The sequence below is a fragment of the Alnus glutinosa genome, chromosome 2 (assembly GCF_958979055.1).
Source record: "Alnus glutinosa chromosome 2, dhAlnGlut1.1, whole genome shotgun sequence".
In the NCBI taxonomy this organism is placed as follows: domain Eukaryota; kingdom Viridiplantae; phylum Streptophyta; class Magnoliopsida; order Fagales; family Betulaceae; genus Alnus; species Alnus glutinosa.
This window is the reverse complement of record NC_084887.1, coordinates 25,557,867-25,579,412: the sequence shown is the minus strand read 5'-3', so window position 1 is coordinate 25,579,412 and position 21,546 is coordinate 25,557,867. Positions and strand designations below refer to the sequence as shown.

At 33.7% G+C, this 21,546-nt stretch overlaps 2 protein-coding genes and 1 long non-coding RNA gene across 3 annotated transcripts; 2 read left to right on the top strand and 1 right to left on the bottom strand.

Annotated features, from left to right (window-relative positions):
• The first annotated feature begins 4,440 nt into the window (after nt 1–4,440).
• On the top strand, nt 4,441–16,050 carry LOC133861121 (agamous-like MADS-box protein AGL11). Its single transcript, XM_062296836.1, has 9 exons — nt 4,441–4,556; nt 5,231–5,440; nt 13,001–13,085; nt 13,661–13,722; nt 14,709–14,808; nt 15,341–15,382; nt 15,497–15,538; nt 15,621–15,775; nt 15,917–16,050. The coding sequence occupies exons 2-9, from the start codon at nt 5,259–5,261 to the stop codon at nt 15,918–15,920; spliced, it is 672 nt and encodes a 223-aa protein (XP_062152820.1). The 5' UTR covers nt 4,441–4,556; nt 5,231–5,258; the 3' UTR covers nt 15,921–16,050.
• Nucleotides 16,051–16,693: 643 nt separating this feature from the next.
• Nucleotides 16,694–17,960, bottom strand: LOC133860413 (immune-associated nucleotide-binding protein 9-like). The gene is made up of 4 exons (XM_062296027.1): nt 17,729–17,960; nt 17,337–17,599; nt 17,070–17,240; nt 16,694–16,900 (listed from the first exon to the last, which is right to left on the bottom strand). Exons 1-4 carry the CDS (start codon nt 17,958–17,960, stop codon nt 16,694–16,696), a joined length of 873 nt encoding a protein of 290 aa, XP_062152011.1.
• Nucleotides 17,961–18,548: 588 nt separating this feature from the next.
• On the top strand, nt 18,549–19,173 carry LOC133859732 (uncharacterized). The gene is made up of 2 exons (XR_009898795.1): nt 18,549–18,718; nt 18,822–19,173. It is a non-coding gene; the product is annotated as an uncharacterized LOC133859732 (long non-coding RNA).
• Nucleotides 19,174–21,546: the final 2,373 nt, after the last annotated feature.

The window sequence follows — 21,546 nt, the reverse complement described above, 5'->3', positions numbered from 1 at the left end:
GTCAATCCATTATAATAGCATGCATTTTGGCTTCGTCCATGTCCAGCTTGAATAAATCAAACATGCTTTGTTTCACGGAAATGGTCGTCCTGTTTGACAATAAAACAAGACAGAAATGGTGTCAAGTAAGCCATCACATGAGCTCCCCCCTCTAATGCACGTCCTAATCTATGAGCCATATTTTGTATTTTCTAGATTTGAAATAGTCTCGACTCTGTATCGCTACTAATAGAAGTGCATCCCATATCACCTGCATTCTGGCCATTGTTAAAAGAGACGTACTAGAAATTATATTTTTATTTCACAATGTTGATGTGACAGTCACGACCAACTCTTTGTGTTAAAAAAATAAATAATAAAATAAAATTAAGGGTTGATTAAGAATGCAACATCGAGATATTTGTGGGATAAAAATGTAATACATAACTTTATTCTTATTAAAAACATAGTAACATGTGAATTATACCCTAGGCTTTTGGGTCAGTAGTACCGGTTTATTGGATAAGTGATTTGGCTGGTTACAGGGCCAAAATAGAAATGGCTCGGTCGCTTTATTTTCCTATTAAGCGGGGGATTGATAAGAAACTTTGTGATGAAATGAATTTCAAAATAATAGGAACCCTAGTGTTTCTATCGGTCAAAAGACCAAAATAATAAAAATAAAAGAATAAATTGACTATTTTGAAGGCTCAGACCTAATTAACTGTTTCAACGGAATCAACATCCAAAAGTTGCATAGAGCAAATTAATGTTTCCATTGATTGAATTGACTTACGGTATCTACATTCTTTTACAGAGGGAATAGCAGTTTATTCTAGAAAAAAAAAAAAATATTATTACAGAATTACCTATATACTAAAGGGAAGATTGCAATCATGCAATTGTTACATCATGATGCTTAAAAAGAGAGATATTGCAATAATTATTATGATTAGAGGAGAGTAATATATAAGAAAATATTATGAGAATATTATCACAAAGCTTGTCCTGCAGGTTTTCTTAGCCTGCAGCATGCATATTATCTATATCCTATAGGTCTAAAAATTCTGAGGCATTAAGAAAGCAGACTAGCTAGCTAGCTAGCTAGGATGCTTGTGAGAAACACCGCGTTAGGACCACCACAAATTAAGGGCGATCTATTATCTATATATAGAAGAAGATTACACATTAACGACACCGTCTTGCTTTGGAAATATATGCCATTTCCAGCACTCAAAAAATTAAAGCTCCTAACATGATCATGACGGGGAAACCACAACTAAGAAAAGTGCCTAATTTGCACGAAACCAAAAAGCTAGATATTGCAATTCATTGGATTAACAAACCATCTAGGGTGGTGGCCGGTTCATTGGCTCCAAGAAAAGTCTCAAAGTGGTTAGGTACACACTAGGGCATAGGTTTGAATTCCGCAATGAGAATCTTTATGCCAGATTAGTGTAATTAAACCACATTGGTTTTCATTGATGTTTAGGTGGAACTGAGTCAAGCTATGGCTCATGTCTAACTTGAGAGAGCGCTTGCGGTTTCCATGATCATCTAAGCCCTTCTTGTGCAGCACCCAGTGGGCAGATGCTACTATAGTTAGCTTACGTAGAATAGCCACAATTTTTTGATTAGGAAAAAAAAAAGTAGATATCAGAAGATGATCAATTGATGAGAAGTTCGAACATGCATCATGATTCATGTGCGTGCTTGTCTAATATATGGTTAACCAATCTAATAATTCATTTTATGAATCAATTAGAATGAATCAAAGAAAATCCAAGCATTATTTGAGAGGCCAGGGATTTGTTAGGCTAGGCTATATATTGAATGTCTAGATCTCTGTCCCTTTCAGTAGGAGAAAGAGAAAGAGAGAGAAAGAGATAGAGAAAGAGAATTAAAGAGGAGGAACAACTGAACAAGAATGGGAAAGATGATAGCTACGTCCATTTGTTAAAGAAGGCCAGGTTTGCTCACGTGGGTCCCAAGTTGCAAACATTAATATTATTTTATATATTACTTTATAATTAATTTAATGGTGTACGTACTACTTATGCAATAATAATATTCCCTTAGATTAATTAAATGAAGATTAATTGTGAGATCGAGGATGACAATATTTATATGAATAAGAAACTCTATAAATTAATTTGAGTATATTTTCCATTAATTATCAAGTCGATCTATTAACAATGATGATGCGTGTTGAAGAATGTACATATATATACATATAACGTACGGAGAGCTCGATCTGCAGGTATGCTAACATAATTAGGTCAAAATATCCCACTAATTAATATCCCAATTTAAAGCAACCGAGAAGGTAGGGGAAGTAATTAATTAATACATTCTTTAATCCATTTCACAAACTTTGGGGGAACACCGTACCGACACGTACTCGTTAGCTAGGCAGTGAAATAGAAACTCCAGTTCTACTGATCAATCGTATGCTTTCATGAGATCGATCCACATTAAGAGTAAATCTTGCCGGACCCTTCGATCTCTTTATGATAATCAGACACAAATTTTTTATAAACTGATTTATAAAAAATTCATAAAAACCCCAACATTTAAAAGCGACTTGTACGTGTTGATCATCTTTTAGCTATTAAAAAAGCATGTGAGAAGCATATGCTATTAAAAAAAACTTGTACTCACATGCAAGAGACACATGTTACTATATATTAGAAGTTGGTTTGTATGAAATTTTCTACAAATCAATTTGTAAAAAATTTCTATCCTGATAATCTGCGACAATTATTTCCTGAGCGAGCAATACACCGAATAGGAATAAAGGCGGTATGATTTTGGCTTATTATGATGGAATCCAGGCTAGCTAGGAAATAGTCGATTCGCCAAAATTTTCTTTGTATATTATTTGTAAATCACATTGCAACAAGATATATATATATATATATATATATAGGTCACTCATTGAATTGTAGAAGGATTTACCTAGCTTCGATCTCTGGAACTAATCATGTAATAATGGTTGCATTGATCGAGTTCTTTGCAACTAATGTTTTTATTTGTTAATTTCCTTGTTTGATTTGAACATTAATAACACTTGCCCATGCACATGCACTATATATATAAGCTCCTTCGTTTAGCACGTAACATTGTGCCTAGCTAGCTAACCCACATGATCACGTCGACGCAGGCCAGGAAAACAAATGTACGTTGGGGTTAATTAATTTGATGCTCTAAATTAAGCATATATATATAACATGCATAGGGTAGACTCCTAATTTGAACCATATATACCAGTTCAGCTTTTCTAATTAGCATGTAACAATATTCTAAGTCATAGTATTCGATCTTTTGGAAGATCGAAATTAAAGCTCAGGTTTTTGTCAAACAAAAATTTTGTTATGGTTGGGGTATTCTTTAGTTTTACTAAATTAAAAGAAGTTTTGTAGTAAGTGAAGAAGTCAGAAGCTCTTATTTTAACTTCTTTATTTTATTTTGTTTTATTTTTTATTCTCTGGAATTGAGGGGGGCATGTCCTATACCGCCCCCCCTAAATACGTCTTTGTTTGTAATCGTTTTGGTTGTTTGATATAAACTTCACTCATTTTCATTCCAAAAAAGGAAAGAAAAGAAAAAAAATTCTAAGCCAAATTAATTGTGGCATGAACTAAGGACGAGAATCCACTACAATTAGGTTGTCTGAATTTTATATAGATTCAAATAGCAAAGCAGGCTACAACGTCCAATTAACCATCCCAAACAACTTACGATGTTGAGCTAGCCTACCCGTCCAAGCTAGCTAGGCATGAATTTCATAATCCTTTTTGATCTCTTAACCTACCCAAATTTTTATAAAATTCAAACATTCTAATTAAATATTATAGTTGATATATATATATACATATCTCAAGTCTCTCAAACCCAAACCATTACATCTCCAGCCAGTTAACTCAAGCTAATGGAGATCGAGTACCTGCCCAACATTTATTGGTCATCACAAGGGGCATCCAATGAATTTTTTTTTTTTTTTCTTTCTATTTGATCAGATATATATATTCCTAGCTAGTGCACACATATGTGGACAGCACCAAACCCTAATGTGTCAAACTGTAATGCCGCAGATATTTTTGTTTCCCTCATATTGTCAGATCAGTCGTCTCTCCCACATGCACCAATATCGGATGCCTGTGCATGCGTACATCAGAAAAAATGAAATATATATCGAATATATATATATATATAAAGATAGATTCTTCAAGGGCATATTAGTCACTTTTTTACAACAAATTACCAATATGAAAATCAAAAAAGCATTGCTCTGTTTGGTGCGAATTTGCACCTGCAAAGCTGCTTCGTTTACTTAAAACTACAACGTCTTGTATGGGCATTTGGCAAACAACCATTCCCGACGTCGTTTTCTCTCTTTAATATATATAACCTTCTCTCTCTCTCTCTCTCTCTCTCTCTCTTCACTGGTTGAAAAAGAAAGAAAGATCTATATATAAATAGGCAGAAGAAGTGGTAGTAGGCTGTGAACTTTGATTTCTTTGGGATTAGAAAACTTCCCGAAAGCTGAAGTTAGCCGGAGGGGCACCCAAAGCCAGGTCTGTTGCTTGTTCCTTTAAGCAAATGTTTTCTTCATAGCTCTCTCTCTCTCTTCTAAGAGAGATATATGAACCCGGCCGCGTGCTTAATTTAGATATGAAAATAGAATTTTCTTTAATTTCCTTAATTAATTACTTGATCAAGCTAATGATCACCTTCCCATTTATACCATGCTCTATTCAGTACCCATTTCCAATTTTGCTTAATTAATTATTGTTACTCTTCTTTTTTTCTTTTACATACATTATTTCTAATTGTTTTCTACAAGTCATGATGATTTTGTGTGGGATCAAGTAGTTGTGTATATATATAACTTCATCTTTCAGTGTTTCCTCAGCTTACTTAATTTCTATCTTTTCCATTGTTTGGGTTTTGAAATGTTTTTCCCCAAAAAGATTAGTTTGGAAAGTAGACCACTGCCTCAGCTCTCATGTGATTTTTTTGAATGCTAATAATTTTCAGCTTAATTATTACAACTGAAATCCCACTATTTTATTCTAGGCATAATCTTATTATTTTTTCTTTCTTTCACAATATCACATGAAAAGATCGAGGACTATATGAATATGATCTTGTATAATATTTTCGTATATATACTTCAAGTTCAATATATATTAATTAATAAAATGTTTTTCCAAATAAAAAAGAACATATATCATTACATGCCTATCAGATTGTGCAGTTGCTTGAAGAATCGGAAGATGGGAAGAGGAAAAATTGAGATCAAGAGGATCGAGAACACAACCAATCGTCAAGTCACCTTCTGCAAGCGAAGAAATGGACTCTTGAAGAAAGCTTATGAATTATCAGTCCTCTGTGATGCAGAAGTAGCACTTATCGTCTTCTCCACTCGAGGACGCCTTTATGAGTACTCCAACAACAAGTAAATTTACCTGTCCATCTTTTTATTTTTATTTCTTTAATTCATTATTGCTAATTTAGTTTTTCTTCCTTGGATTTCCTTGTTCGTTCATTCATATATGCGTGTATATATGTTTAATTATTTTTTCTTTGATAGTGAGGTAGATCTTTCATGCTTTTATATTTATTGGGATCTATTAGTATAAAAATTAGTATAAAATACATAAAATCCAAGTTATATATATATTCTTTTTCTGAGGTAAGTCATGATCTAAAAAGAGACAGTGATCGAGGTAGGGAAGAACATCCTCTAAGTATATATGTAAATATCAACTTACGTTAGCTGTCTGTCAGCTTTGGTTTTGTTGATGAAGAGGAGTCAGAGGCTGTTTATATCTTACTTAGCTACGAGATTATTACTGTGCAATCTGTCATTGATATGACCTTTTCCTTTCCTAAATCGGACAGGAAATCATACAATAAGTACACTCTGACTTCTATTAGCTTACAGAAAGCTTTTCCAGCTGCCAAATTTATTTTTGATTAAAATGCTGATCATGAGTCTTTTGGGAGAGGCCAGATGGGGGAATGCCAATGCTTTCTGCAAATGTTTTTGCTGCTTCCTAAAAATCAGAACTTTGCAAGGGCTATTTTTCCTCCACAAGAGATAGATTTTCACAGTCAAACCAAGGATGGACCTAGGTTATGCTTTGGGGAGGTCATCCCCCAATTTTTTAATATATTTTTTTAAAAAAACTTCTTTATTTCTGGCCCTCGAAACTAATTTCTTATCAAGTCCTTTAAACAAAATTATCATTTCCTTATGAAGTGGCTCCAAAACTAATTTTTGGCTCCACAGACAATTCTTTGAGTTTTGGCTCTCTCATGTCACTATATTGGATCTCCTTTATCTTTTCAATCATTTTGCCCATCTTTAAGAGCTAGTTTTACAATAGTTAGATCCTATTGTCTTTCCTTCTCTTTAAGTTATTAAATCCTTTTTTATTCCCATGCCAGTAGTGAGATCTTATTGTCTTTCCTTAATTCTCTTTAAGTTATGCAACAACTTGTAATTTGCGGCTAGTAATTAATTCACTAAAGCAAACAAATATTAGATTTGTAAATTACTATGTATTAATTTGAGAGGATATGATAGAATAATATATGAGGTGCGATTACTAGATCATTGTCAGCGCATCATATATATCTTAGTAACTAGAGATTAGACTGGTATGATTTGATTCTCCCGGATTTAGTAAGGTAATTAAGATCATTTGTGAAGCGTCGAATTTTAAAAGTTGAATTGTTTCTTTGTCATTTTCTCTTTTTACTCTACGTGGATCCTGTATAGACGAGTTGATCATTGTAATCATCTAATTCATATCATTAAAAATCCCTATGTTCAAAATCTTACAATTGTTATGGTAACATTAATCTATTCAGCCAAAAAAAAAAACATTAATCTAGCATGAATTATAGATCTATTACATTAAATATACTCATAAAAATGGATTAGAGTGAGTTACACAAAAACCAATGAGTTTCGCTAACAAAACATATTGGAGAAAGACATATACAAGATTAATGAAACTTATGCACATACGCAGTCTGTGCATGCATATATATATATATATATATAAAAGAAACAAATCCTTGCGCAGTACTTCTTTGATTTCACTTATGACTGCTGTAATCTATGAGAATCTAGCAGTCATGTAATAAAAGAGTGACCTCCAGAAGTTCTGATCCTTTCCTCTCCCATTGTTTGCATATCTCAGTTTTTATGGTCTTCTATACTTCCACTATTAGCTTTCAACTCTTCCTATCTCTTCTTTTATTTATTGAATGACAGCCAATAGCCTGAAAACTATCCTTTTGTTGGGTATTCTTCACTATGCAAGGTGTTCAAGTTTCAATGAATTTTTCGCTCTTTTTTGTCAACTCATGCGCTCTAGCTATCTCTTCTGATGCAAAAAAGTGAAACATTAAGTTCTAGGGTTTTTATTTCTCAACGTTGGCGCGTGGAGACAAGCACGTTAGGGTTTACCCACTACTTTTTTGCCGCTGTAGTGGTTCTTGAAGTCTCTCTTTGGTTTTTTGACTTTCTGGGGGCATTGATGAGTCTCCATCTGAACATCAAATCACCTTCTGGACCCTCATAGATCGGTGCCCTAAGTTCCCATAATAAAATTATTTGGTTTCTAAAAGGTCAATAATAAGTGATTTCAGTACAAAAGAATGAAAAAACAAAATAATTAATAATAAGAAGAAGAGAGTTCAGTACAAAAAGCATGAAAAACAAACTGATCACACAGTTCGTTGATAGAATCGACTGGCCTCGTTGCAAGAAAATAAACAAATCAAGGGACTCAGCTTTAAAAGCTCTCTTGCACCATATATGGCATATATACTGCATGTATATACTTCTTTTTCTGAGTTATATATACTTGTTTGTAAACCAGTCTTTCTCCGTCCTTTACCTTCCTTTTTAGTGTTACAATTAATATATAATTAAGAATCTTTAGTCTCTTAGCATAGAATACAGAAAAGGCTGCTTCTGATGCTCCTCCTCCTTTCCAGGATCTGAGTTTCTTTCGACATCTTTTACCGATTCTAGCTTTAAAAGCTGCAAGGCTCCACGCCCGATATTTTTTTTCCCCTTTAGTTAAAAGCATGCAAGACATATCTTTTATTTGTTTTGCCCCATCCATGAAAGATTGAAGACTTTAAAGAGTCTTTGGTCCTTTTACCTTCAAATAAAAGAAGACATCAGTACAAAGTCAAAATTTTATGTTCCCTGTGATTATACGAGGATTGAAAGTGCATGTGGCCCTAGGCATAAGCTGTTTTCTATCAATCTTCAGGTCACATCATTTAATCTTGCTCCACCTACGTACGTGTCATGCCACCAGCATCCATTACTAATTGCTTGATTCCTAGTTGAAGTTCCTTTGAAGTTTGGTTTCTCACGTCTTTTACACTCACACCGGCCGGCCGGAATGTCCCACGGACAGCCACGAATTGCCTCCTTTCCGGGTTTAAAATAGTTTTTTTTTTTTTGGATGAATAAGAATTCATTAAAAAAACTGGTATATATAGAAGGAGAACTTGCCATGCAAAATGCCCTACATCAATATCGCGGCTGCATCCTAGCAATTAACCCAAACAACCCAATTCCATAACAACTAATTAAATAGCTAGATCGCATTATTAGACAAAGGATATCTATTTCTGTTTTTTTTTTTTTAACACATTTTATATGAAGAGCTTAATTATTTTTGTGACTGTGTATTTGTGCTCCTTACTGTCGTACTTTTAAAAACCCAATATAAAAGACAAATTGCTTTTGACCAAAGATTTTTTTTTTTTTTTTTTTTTGTAATTTTCAAATCAATAAAAGAAATCTTTACCTCCTTTGAAAGAGAGAATAGTGTCCCATGGCAACAAGAATACTTGGTGGAGACATGAAAACACCTACACAGCACGTACATCACATACACACATATACATGCACATACACTCATATATGTAGGTAGTGTACACCCTATCTTATAATTGAGATATATAGAAAAGGTTGGTGGATGTAGTGTGAATGTTTTCCAAATTCTAATTTTTAAAATAGAGAAAAAAAAAATTAAGTGAAAGAACTTTACAAATCTACAACTTACTTACCAAAAAAAAAGAGAAAAATATATTTTATCCCCTCAAAGTTTAACCATTTTTTCACTTTTGCCTCTAATGTTTAAAAAGTCAGTAATGTACTCCAACAAAGTTTTTGAAATTTTCAATGTAAGCACTTCATTAATTATTTCTATCTTCTTTAACAAAAATTATTGAAAAGACCTAAATACCCCTACTTTTAAAAAAAAAAAACAAAACAACAAATAAGAAAAAGAAAAAAAGAAAGATTTTTTTTTTATTTTTTATTTTTTTATTTTTTTAATGATGTCATTTTGGGAATTAACAAGTGTATATGGGGCAATTTTAAAATTTTGTACCAAAAAAATGCACGTGTGGCACACGTGAGCCATTTTTTGTCAAAGAAAGCAGAAATGGCTATCGGAGTGCTTACATTGAAAATTTTAAAAACTTTATTGGAGTACATTGCCACTTTTTAAATATCGGAGGCAAAAGTGAAAAAATTGGCAAACTTTTGAGGAGGGTTAAATGTATTTTTCCCCAAAAGAATTGTAGATTTGTAAAGTTCTCAAATAGAAAAAATGCTTTGTTGGCGATTAACTTAGTATTGCACTTGTAAATTATATTACACCATGAAATATATCTAAAATCCTTCAAATTAGTGGGATTTGAAACCTTAAGAATCAATGCAATTACAGTAGTATTTACCTCCTTAAGCAGCCATCTCAAATCAAAAAGTGATTTTCCAATTGGAAGAAAAAGAAGAAGAAGAATACTTTCTTTATTCCACCATAATGCTTCATACATTTACATGTGTTTAAAAAAAGAAGAGAAATACAAACTATTATGGAAAGGTATTAATAGCATTTTACAAGGAGAATAATAGGAAATAAATCAAATCAAATCATGGAGAATCAAGCTTGAGGAAGGACCATATGAAAAAATAAAACCTAGCTTCAATGGGCTTAGAGCACGTGTGATCTTATGATTTGTTTTAAGTTATCATTAATTACAATTTATTCCATTAAAAAGTTGTAATTGTACTCTATGAGTTATTTAATTATACAAGTACTCCATTGACTTCTTATAATTGCATATGACCCCTCCAAATACATCAACATATTAATCAAAAGTCCTTACTTCCATTATCAAGATAGATTATCATGATTTATAGGTTATAGTCTTATCAAATGAAATGCCAAACTCTATCATCGACTACGAACGAGGATTTATAAGACATTAAGGGATCATGATTTAGATCTTATGTATGTTAATCTAACCAACACACTTAAACCATATACAATGTAACTTGTGAACTATATTATCTAATAAATATGCAATGCCTGATGTTCTAGTTATTCTCAGAAAATAAACAATTTTATCAATAATAATGTCATACAAAATTGAGTTTTAGGGCACTATCCTTAACACTTTGGACATACATTGTAACAATCATCAACTTGTACGTACTTGAAACAAGAATTGGAATTGTCGAAGCAACTAGGTTGATTTCTAATGCGAGTAGTAAAAGCTAACTTTATGAAATTTTCAATCACACTTATGAGCTCAAAGTTATCTGCTAAGTGAAAAGTCACCTTCGAAAGATGGATAAAGACTATGAATCTCCACAAATTTCTTTGTACTATTACCATAAACTTTAACCTCAATTTTCAAGACTAGTTAATAAGCATCATTACCCTCCATAACCAACACATTTCAACTTTATCACGAATTGTCACTTTTAACCAACCAAGATACCTTGTAATAAGTTGTTCTTTGGCTTCTTGGATGTCATTAATTGAGTCATGAGCTTGTAAAATTCTTCAATAATTTACTTCCGAGAATCCTGGCAAATTGTTGAATTGAGAAAAAAGCATTTAAGCAAATTCCACTAGAAGTTTCTCTTTAAGCTAGCCTAGGCATAAGTTTCTTGCAAATCTTAGACTTCCCTTTGCGAAGTCTCAGTTCTTGAAATTTATCGTACCATATATGCACGCTGAAGCATATACCTTATTTTCTCACTAACTTCACACGTTAACTCTCGGTATCTCCTTGTGGTCATAAAATTTCTCAAAGACACTAACCACTCAAGAAACTCTACGGGTTGAGGTGATCATGAAATTCTAGTTACTAAGTTGATCTTCATATATATATGGTGTTGGAATCACAATATAACCTCCCTATCAATGGTTTTCCGTAAGTGGTAAAGGGTTTACATCGAACTTGTAACACCCCAAACTTCAATATATATTAAAGTCGAGATGTGGAATAAACTCTTATTCTACGCGGCACTACAACTTTTCTTTCATACAAAATTTTGTTAAGCGTTTCGCCCTCACTTAACTTTGGAATTGTCAAGCGTATTCTTCCACTTAACTACTAGGTTGTTAAGTGTTTAACCCTCCACTCAACGTATTGGGATCATGTTAAATTATTTTCTCAGAACTTTTCTCATTTATAAAATCGTACTTTTCCTTCCAAACCTATAAAAATCTCATTTATACAACACTACCAAGGTTCGGTCGATCATCGACCAAGACTTTCGGGAAGTTTTTGTCTCAAGCTCAGTTGATCAAGCACAGTACTCGAACGACTGAGGGGGTTCTGGCAGTGTTTCCATTTTTTGAAAACAACCCAAAACAACACCTTTTTACGACTTTTCACTCCAACTAGCGCTTAAACATCATCTACTACATATATACTATGAACACAACCGATTGAAATTGTCCAAAATCTCCAAATTTTAAAGCTTTGAACAAAACCCTAGTTTTATCAAAACCTCCATTTACCAAAAAAAAAAAAAAAAAAATCATTCTAACTGAATTTGGTAGCACAACGACACATTCAAGCATCACTTCTCAACACCATGCAACCCTTAGCTTTATTATATTTCTTTATCATCAAAACCCTAGATTTTTTACAAAAACCTTCATAACACTTCTATCATAATACAAACACTTTCATTATTGTCAGTATAACTTATATCATAACTATAGAGAGAGAGAGAGAGAGAGAGAGAGAGAGAGAGAGAGAGAGAGAGAGAGAGAGAGAGAGAGAGAGAGAGAGAGATTATGACAACACTGCAAGCAGTGCACTAATTTATGGACAAAACGATAGTGAGAGTATTATATCTCCCTAAAGTTTCACTCTTCGTGCACCTCCTTCCTCTCCGCTCTAGAACCTCACTTTTGCGCTAAAACCATCGATTTTCGCTACTTCTTACACTCACTTAAACAGTCCTTAGTGTTTTCAGAATGAAGGAAAACAAAATGCAAGTTGCCCTTCATTTTTCAACCTTTAATAGGCTTTTGAAGTCAGTGTCTCTGTAACTTGGTCCATTGAGCTTTAGGCTTGGTCCATCGAGAGATTCCATTTCTGCCACCATTTTTCTACCATGTGTTCGGTCGATCGAGGCTTTCATTTCTCAACTCTCCCATGCATCATTTATTTACCAAGTCATCTTCTACCTTCTCATACCTCCAGGAGAAAAAATAAGTGAATTAAGATGGCCAAAGAGTTAAGTGAAGCTTTGATACCAAATGACACAAGTTGGATAAGAGGAAGGAAAAAAGATAGAGCAGTAATCCACAACAGAGAGAAAGAGAAGGAAGAGGGTGTTGTAAGTGCACTTGTGAGTGTTGTATCCCACATTGAGAAAGTATAAATAAAAAGAGCAGTTAATATACTTAAGTAGACCCTAGCCCATTAGATTAAGCTTTTGGGCTAGAAGTGGTTTAATTTACTTCTTAATTAGGCTCATCTGGTATGCAGGATAAACCCATGAAATGGAATGTGTCTTATTAAACTCCCTAAGTAAGTGTTCTCTCCCTAGCAGAGGGGATATACTCTAACAAATTAACTTCTGTTCTCTTAGCTTCGAAGTATCTCTCTGTAATACTTCACCAAGAACATAACTTTGTAAGAATTTTATTGCGGCATGCAGCATAAAAGCTACTATAGAGAGGTACAAGAAGGCATGCTCGGACGACGGCACAGGTACAAGCTCTATGGAAGAAATAAATGCTCAGGTAAACCATTTCTCTACATTGCTTTTTTTCCTTTCCTGTCTCTCTCTTCTAGGAAGCCATTTCTATATGTTCATTGTAACTTTATCTTTCACTTCTCAGAGTAATGAGTTAGGGCCTTTTGCCATGTCTGAAAACATATGCCAAATTCATATTAATATATTCGGTTTTTGGATGTCTTTTGTAGCAGCACATGCATACATATCAACAAGTAATGTGTGATACAGTTCTAATCCATCCAAAAATTGGCCAATTATATCCTTTCTGGTCATGCATCTCCTACCTGCTAGCTCCTAGCAGATAAAGTAAATCATATATCGTCCTAAAAATCGTCTGTAGCCGAACAGAAATAGAAAACAGAAAATGAAATGCTCTTAAGAAGATTTTGAGAGATAGAAGAAGAGAGAATTTTCTGTGTAACAAAACTTATATACATACTAATTTTGAAGTTTGTTTTAACGTACATTTTGCCCCTTCGATATAACTAGGCACATGCGCATGTACGTGTTATATATACAAAGTATATATAGAAGCTAACAAATGCTTCATGACTAATTTTTGTTATTGAATGAATGTAGTATTACCAACAAGAATCAGCGAAGCTGCGGCAACAGATACAAATGCTGCAGAATTCTAACAGGTGATCTCATTATTCCTTGTTTCTACATGCAAATGGCAAAAGAATCATCAAATTACTATTTCGACGATTCTCTTTTTCTGGGTAGGTAATTTGTCAACATGGAACATTTGTGAACTCTATGGCATGAATTAAAAGGTTTTAAAATATTACATTCTGAAAACAACCAATAGTGAGAATGGAAGAACGACAGATTATGGAATCGATCTTGAGTGTGTGATAATATAAAGTGGTTGTCCCACAATCAGCACTGTGATTTGAATAGAACTCACCTGTTATGCAAGTGATATATATGGATATCAATCAATCAAGTTGTCCGACCATAAATTAATCTCTCTCTCTCTCTCTCTTTCTCTCCAGATATGAAGTTTAGGCGATGATATTAGCTACGTACTTCTCTTTTTCTCCCTCTCTATCTGGGGGCGGGCAGCTCAATGAAAATTAAGGCCTAATTAAGCAAAAAGGTTAAAAAAGATCGAGAGTTTTCAGATATTAAAATAATAAATTTTTTATATTAAATGTTAAAATTCATTATTCTTCTAGCATGTCAAACGGCCTCCTCTCATTTTATTTTCTTCAGGTCTTTCACATTTTTTTAATTTTTTTTTGGATAAATTTAAAATAAAAGGTCTTTTATAAACTAGTGGCATTAAGCGGAGGCCTCATTCGCCTTACCATTGAGCCGGCCCTGTCTCTATCTGTATACTGGCATGCATACAACCATAAATACAAGTACATGCATTTGTATTGTATGAATGTATAAGAAGTTACATTCTGTAGTTTGTTTTACTACAACTCAAATAATGACTCAGATTAGGGTAAATCTCTTCAATAAATATACATGCTCAGTTACGTTTCATTTCACGTTTGCATCAGTTATATATGCAGTTCAGTAATTGATCATCAAGGTATATATATTAATATTGGAGGCTCCGTACGTAGGAGCTGATAATATATACTTAATATGTACTTTTCTTCTTTGCTTGTAGGCACTTAATGGGTGATGCCCTGACTTCTCTGAGTATCAAGGATCTAAAGCAACTGGAGACCAGGCTTGAACGAGGCGTCTCCAGAATCAGGTCAAAGAAGGTAAAAAAGTGATAGACATCCGAAGCAAAATAAAGAAATAGCGCAGGAGATGACTAGATAGGTTCAATCAAATTGACAAATCACAACTTTCTCAAGTTGACAAAAAGCAAACTCATCCTAGCTACGTACCCAACATCTAAAACTTTTATTTTTCTTTCAACATCCCTATATATTTTTATGAGGAATACATATTAATTTACAGATCATTTTAATTATTAGTATATATATATATATATATATATATATATATATATATAATGTCTTATTTTGTTGAGATGTAGTCTATCTTTGGGAAATAGTGACTGCAATTAGTCTATGAAGACGCCCTGTCTTTCCCTAATTAAATGCGTATATATGATATATGTGGCAAGCTCAAGTTTTCATATATAGAACATGTTTAATTGTATTTTCCCTCTTTCTCCAAAAATGAAATTTTGAAACCGATTTGTATAGAATGGCTAGCTAGCTTGTCTAATTTATATTTTCCTTCTCTTGTCAAGTTGTCTGATTCTATTACTTTTTCACTCAACAGAATGAAATGTTGCTGGCTGATATTGACTGCTTGCAGAAAAGGGTTCGTAATTCCTATTTTGCTCTCTATCTCTTTACTCATCTCTTTGGTACTATATATATATTTGTCAAACTGCTTAATTATGGACTACTTATAATGTCCTAAAATTTCCTGTAGGAGATTCAACTGGAAAGCGAAAATCTTTGTCTTCGAGCAAAGGTAATGCTAGCTACTTAGATCACATATATTCATGCAAAAACGTACATTTCCATGCATCCATTAATTTCATTCCACACTCCAGATAGCAGAAATTGAAAGGCTTCAGCAAACAAACTTGAATATTTGTGGACCAGAGCTGAATGCAATCCATGCATTATCCCGAAATTTCTTCAGTCCGATCATGGTCGAGGGTGAAACCCCCTACTCACAACCTGAGCAGAAGATACTTCGTCTTGGGTACGTAGCGTATCTGCTTAATTCCTTTTATTTAATTGTTTTTAATTAAATATTAATAGATGATAAGTACAAATTGTACAATAGAAAAGAGAAGGATCCAGTTCTTACTTTTGACTTCTTCCGATCCTTGTGTTTATGCAGGTAATTAAATTGTTGGACTGCAAATCTGCATTGGGTGTCTTGATATAGTACCTAAATAAAGATGCCGTCGTCTGCTCTATCTGTGTCACTAATTAATGTTATTTTGTATTGCTTTACGTTAGCGTACATCAGTTTGCTATATATAAGGTCATCTGAATTGGCACTTTTCTCTAGCTAGCAGTATTTAAGATATATATATATATATATACATATATGCTTTTGTTCAGGAGTGTGATATATATCAATTGGTAGAACACCAAGAGTGTTCACTTTTGAGAATTGTGCTTTAATTGCTTAAGAATTTGACTGGTTGCTATAGTGCACGGTAGCTAAATAATGCACAAGTTAAATTATTATTTTTTTTTAAAAAAAAAAATAATATGATTATCTCTCCTCTTTTAGAAGAGTGAAAATAGATAAAGAAATAAAATGTTGAGCCTAATGCAAGTGTTTTAAAAAAAATGAATAATAAAAAAAAATGTGTTCTTTAAATAAATATTTACCGAGTGAATGCTTATTTTGGAGAGGTTTAACTTGCATAGTTGAAAAGTCAATAGAACCTGTTAAAAATGCTGATTTCAAAATAAATAAATAAATAAAAATACAGTAAAAGGAAGCAGAAATTTTAAACATAGAAAATAGGGGATAATTATTCTTTTGTCACACAATATTGTCGCAAGCGATTTCTCTGGAAACTCCACTGAAACAGAAAAACAAAAGGAAAAAACGGAGATAGCTAGCACAGCACATTGTCTTCGATCACAACGTACATTTAGCTCATAAAATGGGACACTGATACCCACCACGCCTGTGAAGAAGCTTCTCCTTTCTGTTTGTTAGATGCCTTCTGAGCTCGCGAATTTCATCATTAGAAATCTTTTTATTTAACTGATCTGCAAGCTCTTCAGCCTTCACTCCTTCAGCTTTCTCTTCCGCCAATTGTTGTTCCAGCCTGGTAGTTGTCTCTCTCAGCTTCGACTCAACCTACACAACAATGCATCATCATTAATATATAACTAGGATTAACCAAATAAGTTTTGCACTGCATTTTGCCAAACCGTTTGTCAAATGATTGAAGCTGTTATCATGATCATTTATTTTCATACAATTTGATCAACCAACGAAATTTTGAGAAATAACAAAAAACAATCACCTTCCATTCAGCAAATAACTCATTATTGTACGTATATGGTTGTCCACCATTCTGTGCTATGACCCTATTTACAAGGGAGAGAAGCTGCTCAACTTGTTCAACCCTCTTGCCTTCATCCTTAGTTTTGTTATCAAAAAGCACAATCCGATTTTTACACGAGACAAGGATTTCCTACAATTAATATCGAAAATATTAATATTGATTATTAGAAGATCAATATATATATATATATGGAAGCCTTGTCAGTCAAAAAGCTTGATGAGTAACCTTCAAAGGCTCAGGGCACGAACGACCCAGATAATCTTCCAATGTCTCATCATCATCTTCAAGTTCATCTCCTCCAGTGAAGACTACAATCATGTTGTCGACAATTTTGCTTCCAAATATTTTCTGCAAGCTACGAACTACAGCTTCCTCTTCCTGTGAAAAGCGGGTCCTAACTGAAAAAACTACAAGAACGGCATGGATCCCATCCTTGGCCAAGTCGATACATTTAACAAATTCTGATCCAGCAGAAAAATCAAACAGCCCTGCAAAACATATATCAACAAGCATGGAAAAGCTAGATCGATAACAATATATACTTGTTAAATGCATGCAACTAATTATTAATTAATTAAACCATATATACAATGTATTATTTGGTAATACAAAAATACCAGGAGTGTCAATGACATTGATAATCTGTCCATCTCTCAGCACAGTACTCTGAAGTTCACAGGTGTCCAAAACACCAGCTGAAGAGGAACTTGCCTTGGACTTGAAGGCCTTTCTTCCAAGAATGTTGTTCCCTGTTGCGCTTTTTCCATTCCCAGTACGTCCAAACAAAACTAGCGTTCGAACCCCATTTGAGAGAGAAGTACGTCTAAGCTTCCAATTATCATCCATCATGAATCATAAGAAGATCGATCTTCTCGATCGGTCGGGAGAAATGATCGACAATATATCCCTCGACTTACGTCTAAATGTGCATGTCAGCACATATATATATATATATATATATATATATATATATATATATATATATATATATATATATATATATATTTACAAAGATCAATGGCTGCGATCTTTGTGGGATAAATTAAGACGAAATACATTAATTAAGAAGATCAACGGCGCGCCTAAATTAATTAGCCAAAAGCAGAATCCATGATGATGTTACTGTAGACACGCGGCCAGCTAGCCACGTGTCTTAATGACTACGTGACAGATTGTTTGCGAAAAACAAGTGGCCGCGTGTATTTTGCACACGCGGCCAATTGGCCGCGTTTATTTTTTACACGCGGCCAATTGGCCGCGTGTATTTTGCACACGCGGTCAATTGGCCGCGTTTATTTTTTACACGTGGCCAAGTGATTCAAAATTCCCTCCTTTTCTTTTTTTCTTCTGCACCGCCCGCATTGTTTGACTTTTCTTTATCATTTCTTTTTTCTTTTTTTTTTCTTCCTTCGAGGATATTAATGGACCGTGGTTCTTTCTTCTTCTTTTTTCTTTCTTCTTTTTTCTGCCTTCTTCCTTCTTTCCCTTCTTCCTTCTTTCTTCCCCTTATTTCTTTTCTTCCCCAGCCTTATTTCTTCACACAATCACAGAGAGCCAGAGAGGGAAATGGAAGACGGAGACCGAGAGAGCTGAAGATCCGGTCTGTGGTATGATTTCCGCGTGTATTTTTTCTTTTCCTTCTTTCCCTTTTTCCCACGCTCTTCGTTCCTAAATCTCCTTCTTCTTTTTTTTGTTCTTTTCTTCACACAGAGGGAGATGGAAGAGGGAGACCGATCAGAGCTGGAGATGGAAGAGGGAGACTGATTTCCGGCGACCGATTCTCAGGGATTGGTATTTTTTTTCTGGTTTTATTTCCGGTGATTTGCTGTTGTTTGGGTGTATTGAATTTGATTTTGGGTTTCGGGCGTTTTGGTTTGATAATTTCCGGCGAATTGGTTTGATGATTTAGGGTTTCTCTTGTATTGATTTTTTTTCCCATTTTGGGTTTTATTTCCAGCGTGATGTTGTTGTTTTGGTCCCGGCGTGATGCTATTGTTTTTTTTCCCATCTTGTATTGATTTTGGGTTTCGGGCGACTGGGTTGAATGGCCGGGTTCTTGCTATTTTTTCTGGCTTCTTGCTGTGTTTTCTGGGTTTGGGTGTAATGAATTTGCTGTTGTTTTGGTTATGGATTAATGGGAGAAAAAAAAAGATCGGCCTGGCCTGGCCGGATGTATGCCAGATTGGAGAAGAAAAAAAAAAAAACAGAACAGAATTTTGTTCTGTTTTTTCTTTTTTCTTTTCTCTTTTTTTTTTTTTTTAAAAAAAAAATGACAAAAATTTTAGCCGAATGTATTGAAATACACGCGGCTAGAATTTCAAAAAAAATAAATTCCTGTTAGCCACGTATTTCTTGCAAGTGGCTAAATGATACATGGCTAAATAGCCACATATATAAAGGGACACGCGGCTAATTGTGCATTTAAACACAACAGGATTTACCACGTGTAATTGGCAGTGGCTAAATGCAATTAGCCATGTGTATGACCCCATACACGTGGCTAATTCCAAGTGGCTAATAACAAAGTTTTTTGTAGGTGTCGACTCTTGAGATTCTCGAGTGGGTTCTTTTCGGGAAAGAGACGAAATAAATTGAGAAGATTAATCAACGGCCTTAGACGTCTTTCCCTAATTAAATGCGTAAAACTTAAATGTAAATGCGTTTGATTGGCCAATTAAAGAGCCGGTAATCGCTTTGATCAATCTACCCCAGATTGCATATCTAAAGGATGGTTGGCGTCGAGCTATCTCGGATTAGGATGTTCTACGATTTTTTAAAAAAAAAAAAAATTAAATTTTAAATTATGTGAATTCAAACAAATTTTTACATCGAACGACGTAAAAAATGCTAAATATTAAAAATGTAACATGTTATCGAGGTAAAAAAAATATTTCAAAAAGTTTTTTTCTTCACTTTTAAATAAACACTTATTTACTAAACCAAAAAAGATAGTTTTTCCCTCAAAGCTTTTATACGACAAAAGTGTAAGAACCTGTAACGCCCCGCCTTTTACAAAAAGGCATAAGTGAAAATTTTTTGATTTTCACGTGACATTACGACATCATCAGAGTTATAAATTGGCAGCGGAATATATATATATATATATATATATATATATATATATATATATATATATATATATATATATATATATATTCAACAGACTTGGAAAGAAATAACGCATCAGAGCTTCTAACTGAAATACCTCAAAATAGATATGTAAAGTGTAACTGAATAATTACACATAAGATAGTATTTGTGCCGTACAAGGCACATATAATTTACAAGCCAAAATAACTAGAGTATAGCTAATACACACCAACAGAAATATAAATATCGTTCTCAAGATAATATAATAAAGGACTAGAACACTGCAGTCCACAAAATGGAGGCATCCCAGCCTCAAACACTGCTACCAAGATCACTTAAAGGTTTGGACAATCCCGATACTCCTCTTCTTCATAACCTGTAATAATATATAATACAGAGAGAAACAATAATACAAAAATACCTAGTGAGTCTACTGTTTTCAATAATATGATGATTACTGATTTAATTAACAATATACGATGCAATGATATGATGTAATGACAGTTTTATATGCACAGTCTTATTTATTTTCTTCTTGCACTCCTCTCATACCAGGGCCATTAAATCCCTGTTCGTTTAAGCGGCTAATTATTGGAGCACAAACTCCCTTACCATGTTTTCTTAGCTTTTCCGCACTAATAGTCAAAGTAGCATACTTAGTACATTGGTCATCCCGACAACCAAGTGCATTGACCATCCCGACAGTCAATTAAGTAGCCATAACTTGCCTAGCACATTGACCATCCCAACAGCCAACTTGTACTTATTATTGTTTTTCGCACAGGCGGTATGCATGTCCATTGGTCATCCCAACAACCAACTTGTTATTAACCCTGCATCAGAATTATTAACAGTATGCAGTATACTATTCCTATGCATATAATTAAATAAAGCAGAAATCACAACATTATAGAAAACAACCACGTATGATCCTCAGTGAGTAAGAATACTCACAGTTCTTTCCTGCTTTAGAAAGTATTCACAGGAATGATAACTGCACAATTATATACATGCAATAATAAATTAGTATAAAATACTAAGAACTTATTTTGACGCTTTTATCATTTTCGACTTTTAAATCACTTAACTCAATTTCTAATGTCGCTTAGATATTATAACGGCATAAAATAGGTTAATTATATTACTACATATTTTGTTCGGACATTATTACGGCATTTATTAATTAATATCCACAATACCCTTTAAGTAAAACGGCATTATAAAAGCTTATCAATTTTTGCACCAATTCAACATAGTGCCTCGATTAATATAATTAATCGGTTTTATATTTTAAAAGTACTCAAGCGGTACAATATAAATAATTCTTATTTTAATCTTATAAATT

What these genes read in the sequence shown, in the direction of transcription:
- LOC133860413 (XM_062296027.1), bottom strand. Translation starts at nt 17,960, where the DNA reads ATGATGGATGATAATTGGAAGCTTAGACGTACTTCTCTCTCAAATGGG. An exon ending in CGTGCCCTGAGCCTTTGAAG is followed by an intron (nt 17,241 to 17,336) that starts GTTACTCATCAA and finishes TATTAATTGTAG; the next exon opens with GAAATCCTTGTCTCGTGTAA. An exon ending in AGTTATTTGCTGAATGGAAG is followed by an intron (nt 16,901 to 17,069) that starts GTGATTGTTTTT and finishes ATTGTTGTGTAG; the next exon opens with GTTGAGTCGAAGCTGAGAGA.
- LOC133861121 (XM_062296836.1), top strand. Translation starts at nt 5,259, where the DNA reads ATGGGAAGAGGAAAAATTGAGATCAAGAGGATCGAGAACACAACCAAT. An exon ending in ATGCTGCAGAATTCTAACAG is followed by an intron (nt 13,723 to 14,708) that starts GTGATCTCATTA and finishes CTTTGCTTGTAG; the next exon opens with GCACTTAATGGGTGATGCCC. An exon ending in CCAGAATCAGGTCAAAGAAG is followed by an intron (nt 14,809 to 15,340) that starts GTAAAAAAGTGA and finishes TTCACTCAACAG; the next exon opens with AATGAAATGTTGCTGGCTGA.